The 6265-nt window shown below is 34.2% G+C and overlaps 2 protein-coding genes across 2 annotated transcripts; both read left to right on the top strand.

Moving 5' to 3' along the window:
* The first annotated feature begins 257 nt into the window (after positions 1-257).
* On the top strand, positions 258-967 carry LOC122309279 (basic form of pathogenesis-related protein 1-like). The gene has a single exon (XM_043122684.1). The coding sequence runs from the start codon at positions 312-314 to the stop codon at positions 789-791; it is 480 nt and encodes a 159-aa protein (XP_042978618.1). The 5' UTR covers positions 258-311; the 3' UTR covers positions 792-967.
* A 3245-nt stretch (positions 968-4212) lies between these two features.
* Positions 4213-4714, top strand: LOC122311684 (basic form of pathogenesis-related protein 1-like). Its single transcript, XM_043126318.1, has one exon. It carries the CDS (start codon positions 4213-4215, stop codon positions 4690-4692), a length of 480 nt encoding a protein of 159 aa, XP_042982252.1. The 3' UTR covers positions 4693-4714.
* Positions 4715-6265: the final 1551 nt, after the last annotated feature.

Below are 6265 nucleotides of genomic sequence, written 5' to 3'. Positions count from 1 at the left end.
CATGTCGTTTTCTTAACCGAAAACGATCGAAATAAACCACCCCGGCCCCCTCTTTTGTTTATTATTTGTTTTTGTTTTTTCCCATTATTCAATTTCTACAAGCTATTATTCAATTTCTACAAGCTATCACAAGGACCAATTAAAGAACTGTATACTCCCGAATTAATAAATTGACGACCATATAATATATATGTAAACTATTTACACTAGTAGAGGGATAACGTTCCCTAGCTTGCCTATAAATACCTAATGCCGCATTGACACTTAAGAATCATAAATCTATCAACTGCCTGCCTGTGCCTAGCTTGAAAATGGGGCTAAGCAAGTTTATGCTAGCCATATGCTTCACGGGGTTAACCCTAATTCATGATCTTGCCCTAGCTCAAAACTCCGACCAAGACTTTGTGGATGCACACAATGCAGCTCGTGATGAAGTTGGTGTTGGTCCTATTTCTTGGGACGATACCCTTGCAGCCTATGCTCAAAACTATGCTCTAGAGAGGAGGGACTGCAACTTGGAGCATTCCAATGGACCCTATTCGGAAAACATTGCTGCTGGCTGGAGTGGCTTTACCGCAATAGAGGCAGTGAAGATGTGGGTAGATGAGAAGCAATTCTATGACTATGACACCAACTCGTGTGTTGGCGATGAGTGCAGACACTACACTCAGATTGTCTGGCGCGACACAACTCATCTCGGCTGCGCCAGGGTCAGGTGCAACAGTGGTGGGATATTTGTGACCTGCAACTACGATCCTCCGGGAAATAACGACGGCGAACGTCCTTACTAAATGGTTTTACATATCATTCTGTTAGAGTATGTTGCAGTGTTTGTATGTGCGTGGTACGTAGTTATTAACTTTATACGTATGTACCAGCTTTCGATGGATTTAATGGAAAATGATGGTAATATTATAATCCTGAATAATAAAATTTTCTCATCACTGCTTTAATTATGCAGTACTCACGAGTAGTCTAGCTTCAAGCACCGGATCTGACTGCAACTTTGACAGTCCGTGTGTCTCTGTGTGTGTGTGTGTGTGAGAGAGAGAGAGAGAGAGAGAGAGAGAGAGAGAGAGAGAGAGAGAGAGAGAGAGAGAGAGAGAGAGAGAGAGAGAGAGAGAGAGCCCAATTCTCTAGAAAAAAGGGTACGAATGAGGACCAATTAAGCTGTTAAGTAAGCTAATTTCGAGTCTATATATATATATATATATGAAAAAGGCCTCTAATTGGGGCTGCCTTCATTAAAAAATAGATATGCTGATGATCTATATATATATATACATATATGTCTCCAATCACGTTGTTAGCTGAGTTCGATTGTCCAACTGAAGAAGCGCATGTGCGATAGTCAATTTTGATCGAAGTTAATTGCATTTTACTTGTGCTAACAACTTAAGTGATCATATAACGACTGACCGTTGATACTTCTCTTGAAAAAAGCACATTTTAGTACTTCATAATTACTTCCAAATTAAAGAAGGCAATCATAATTTATATGGGCATCTATATATATTCTGAGGGAATTGCTAAATTCCTGGCATACAAAGACAATGTCGATCCGACGTCTTATTCAACGAACTTTGCCTTCTTGTTCATTTCTCCGTTGTCCTATATTGCAAGCTTAAATGCTTCCATGTGTGTGTTCACGGGTGATCGGCTAGCATTACTAGTAGTACATATATTCTGATCTCATGTTCAGCATATTTACAAAACGTACATTTGTGTCGTTTTTCTGGAATAATATTATTGCATGCGTCAATCATTTAACTAAAAAACAAAAGAACAGGAGTGTGACTTAATATTATATATATATATATAGGACTTAGTTTTTAACTTTAGACGGTAAAGGAAATTGTTTGAGCAAACCCTTATTATAAAATAATTTTTTAAAAGCAAAATTGTATACTAGAAAATCATTTAAAAAAAAGCAAAGTTACATAAATTAATTAGGACTTAATTACGAGTATGAGGGTATCTTAATTTGATTTACGAAAAACTTTTTAGTACCGTATTTTATTATAATAATGAACTTAAAAGGTGTCATCACTGTCATCATTTGTGTGTTCACGAGAAGTTCGAGAAGCTGTTTGGTTTTTCTCAAACCTTTGGAAGGCAATGAACTTCCCTCTGGCCCACAGATAGAAAAAGAAAAAGAAGAAAACCTTATATATATATATATACGTGTTATATATTAAGTTATTTATCTATCAATATTAAGGAAATTAGGGCCTCAATGTTGTTTAATTGTCGCCTCATCTGCGTTTACGAATGCGGGCATTTAATCAAGGAATGACTTGATCTCCTTCTTTTAGAGTTTCAGTAATATTTGGATATATAGAACCTTACGCATGCGCCCATTTGATTTTAGAACCTTGATCGATCACTTGTTCTGTTTTTGCCTCGAAGTAGGCTACCAATTAAGTACCGATCTTAGCCTGAACTGTTCAACACTAAATTCATAATTAAGCATGTTCCATCCATTACGGACCTTTAATTTCTGTATTAAAAAAAACTATGGAAAGTTAAGTAAGTTTAATCAAGTAGATATCCAGAGAAAGTAGGTACAGCAGAAGAGAATATCGAAGATCATTCAGCACATAACACGGCGCCTTTTGATATATATAAATCCTTGTATTTCCCTAACACGCGCGCACAACTTTTTTAATTACATGAAAGAATATTTTTCCGTGAACAAGAGTGGCCTGCATGCGTCCATTATTCATGAATACCAGCAGCCAGCCACATGCATGACCTTCTGCTTTTAGCTAACATCACGGGCCGGCTCTGTTTAAGGCCGCCTCTTTATTGGCAGCATTGCTAGCTAGCTATAGCTAGCCTCTTTCTGTGCGTCGACACGAAAGCATTATCCTTATAAACTGCCGTAATTTATTCATTGAAAATAATATTCAGCTTGCAAACTCTAGCTAGCTAGTCTCTTTCAATGAACTAACGACATTGGTAAGAATATGCATATCTAAATGATATTTTTATAAATATAAGATGGATTTAGATTTTGAGTATTTTATTTATATAAGTTTTTATATTGAAATAATTATTTTTATTATATAATAATAAAATAATATGAGATGAATTTGACTTTAATTATTTACATTAAATCTTCACATTAAATTATCTATTTATTTATTATATAATAATAAGTAATTAATAATTAAAAAAATATTTAATTTTTTTAATTATTAATTTTTTTAATTTTATTATGAGAAAATATGAAAAATAATTTGAGTGAAAGAAACGGTGACAATTGCTTTGAAAGAGAAGAGAGATAGACTTGCATATAAATAATAAAATAACAATTTGCTCTATGTACAATACAGATCAAATTTGATATACTCTTTATAAATACTATAGCTAAAACATTTGCTAATGGCTAATCCGTTGCAAGTGAATTTTCTATCTTATAGTTAAAAAGTATATTTACTTTTAGTTATAGATAATCCAATGAGATTGCTCTAACTATATATAAAAATATATGAATATAAACTGCTAGACAATACTTACGGTTCTTTGCCGTGAACTATAAGTACTCTTACCATTCAATATTTAGAAGTACTCTACTACCTATTTTTTAAAAGGTGCGAGTAATGCTTGGCATATTTGCAAATCTTAGAACTTTATATAGCATTTAAATATACCAGTATCTGGATTTCTAATTAAATGTATCCAATTTCTATCATTATCTCATTGATAAAATAATTATAAAAATATATCATTTAATAATAATAACAATATATGGTAAGAAAAGTCTACGTACCCGACTATTTCTTTCTTTAGAAATTAGGAGTTATTTGACAGATGACAAAAGATTGTCCTCTCTTCATTTTCAATAAAAGGGGTGAAATCCGTTTAAAGCTTGAGGGGGAAAAATATATATTATCAATTTATGATCAAGAAATAATAGGTAAGTTTATCAATGCCCATGTATATATATAATTAGATCATATATATAGGCCAGGATCAACAACGTTCGTTCTACCTAAATATTACTTATATTAATTAAGTAGAGATTATAATGGAGAGAAATTGGGAGATACCTAGTGATCTGATATTCACTAGGTATCGCCATATATGTATAGTATGTACACCTAATTTGCATGCTGATCATCAAAGCGGCTAATAAAAACCGAGATCATATGCCCCATTTGTTCCCACCAACCATCATAAATCTATTAACTTGACAAGCCTTCTAAAATGGGGTTTGGCAAGTATTTTCTAGCAATATGCTTCATAGGGTTCACCCTAATTCAAGCCTCCCTGGCACAAAATTCCTATCGAGACTTTCTCAACGCCCACAATGCTGCTCGTGCCGAAGTCGGTGTTGCGCCTCTAACATGGAACCACACGCTGCAAGTCTATGCCAAGAATTATGCTAACAAGAGGAGGGATTGCAACTTGGAGCATTCCAATGGACCCTATGGGGAGAACATCGCTCAAGGCTGGGGCACCTTCACCGCACTAGAGGCTGTGAAGATGTGGGTTGATGAGAAACAATACTACGACCGCGAGTCCAACTCGTGTAAGGGTGGCGGGTGCATGCACTACACCCAAGTTGTCTGGCGCGACACCAAGCGTATTGGGTGTGCTAGGGTCAGGTGTAAAAAGGATGGGGGGATCTTTATGACTTGCAACTACGATCCTAGCGGTAATTACTATGGTGAACGCCCATTTTAAAATATTGGTCATGAAGCCTAGCTATGAGGGGTGTAGTTTGTCTAGTAAAATTATAATGTGGGTGCGGCTATTTTCTTCCTATGTACCTTTTGATAAGGACAAAAAGGGGTATAAAATAATGATTAATAATATAATATATACGTAGACTTTTCGTAACTATAATGTATAAGTAGTTTCCTACGTTAAATATCTATACAGAAAATGTATCATATATACCAATTATGATCAATATGCTCATAAATGATCAAGTAGGTTAGAAATGAAGATCGACAGCAGTTTTTACTAATAAAATAAATTTGTTTTATGTTGAAGAGAAAAACAGAAATATTTGTTTATCGTAAGGCAGGCAATGTACGTATAAATAGGAGCAGGCCGCAATGGAGGTTATCATGTAAAGGTTGCAATAAATATATATGTAAAATTTTCATATAAAATATAGATTAATAGACAGCAGCGAAAATAATAAATTACATACCTTCAAGAATGAACAAAATTAGCTTAAAAGAAAATTCACTTAAAGAGAAAAATATTTAAATAAAAAGAGAATCTTCTGAATAAACACGAGGTCACTCTAAATAGAACTCTAAAAATATACACCTTTTTTTCTTTGTATAGATGTAGGTTAGACTTCAGTAATCCCCGAAGGAGCATAATTAATTGGGTCAGCCAACGGAATAAAGACTTAAGCATGCAAGTCCCTACGTACCATGATCGAGTCTGATTGGAAGGAAGTCGTAAGCCGGCCCACACGCTACAGCGAATTATGATAATTGAATCTACAACAAGCAAGAAAAATATCATTATTGCACTCGCTGCGGAACGTTAACCCTTTTTCTTCTAATTTTGCAGCAAAGAAGAATTACTTTTTGAGTCATCCAAAGGCAACCGCAATTATATTTCTCCCTTCAATCTTTCCAAGGTGGCTGTTGCTCATATGACTAGTATAAAAAGAGAATGAATCGAATTATATTTAAAAATTAAAAATTATAAATCAAATATATAATATAAAATATAAATAAAATATGAAGCAGCAATAAATATAAAGAATAAGGATAAGAGAGAAATAAATTCAGTATATTAACGAGGTTCGGTCCTACTGTCTACATCCTCACTTCAAACTACCTCCTGAAGATCTCCAAATTCACTATTCAACCTCCTTTAAGTAGAGATAAAAACCTATTACACCTTTGAACAACACCGCTACAAAGGATCTATGTAGAACATTGGCCCTCTACACTTGCAATCACCTTATACGTGGTGATTCAACTATTTCCTGTGTAGAACACATTCTATACGTACAAGAGTGATGCACACCATTTTACTGATATAAGAGTTGATAGTGGGTAGGTTATCAGAGAACACTCCTCAATAAGTGAAATAAGAACAATACAATACAAATTATATATCTCTCAAAATGAACAAACTATTAATTTTGAGCCGTAATCCTAATTTTAAATTTTTAAGAGATTTACAAAATTACTTTATGAGTTTTAATGTGAACTTGTTCCCTTCTTACTTATGTTTAGTTCCTTGATGTGCTTGACTTCATTGTGTAGACAACTTGAGCTTGAGA

The sequence above is a fragment of the Carya illinoinensis genome, chromosome 5 (genome assembly GCF_018687715.1).
Source record: "Carya illinoinensis cultivar Pawnee chromosome 5, C.illinoinensisPawnee_v1, whole genome shotgun sequence".
Lineage (NCBI taxonomy): Eukaryota > Viridiplantae > Streptophyta > Magnoliopsida > Fagales > Juglandaceae > Carya > Carya illinoinensis.
This window is presented reverse-complemented; position numbering and strand designations above follow the sequence as displayed.

Excerpts from the sequence above, each read along its gene's own strand:
- LOC122309279 (XM_043122684.1), top strand. The coding sequence starts at position 312 with ATGGGGCTAAGCAAGTTTATGCTAGCCATATGCTTCACGGGGTTAACC.
- LOC122311684 (XM_043126318.1), top strand. The coding sequence starts at position 4,213 with ATGGGGTTTGGCAAGTATTTTCTAGCAATATGCTTCATAGGGTTCACC.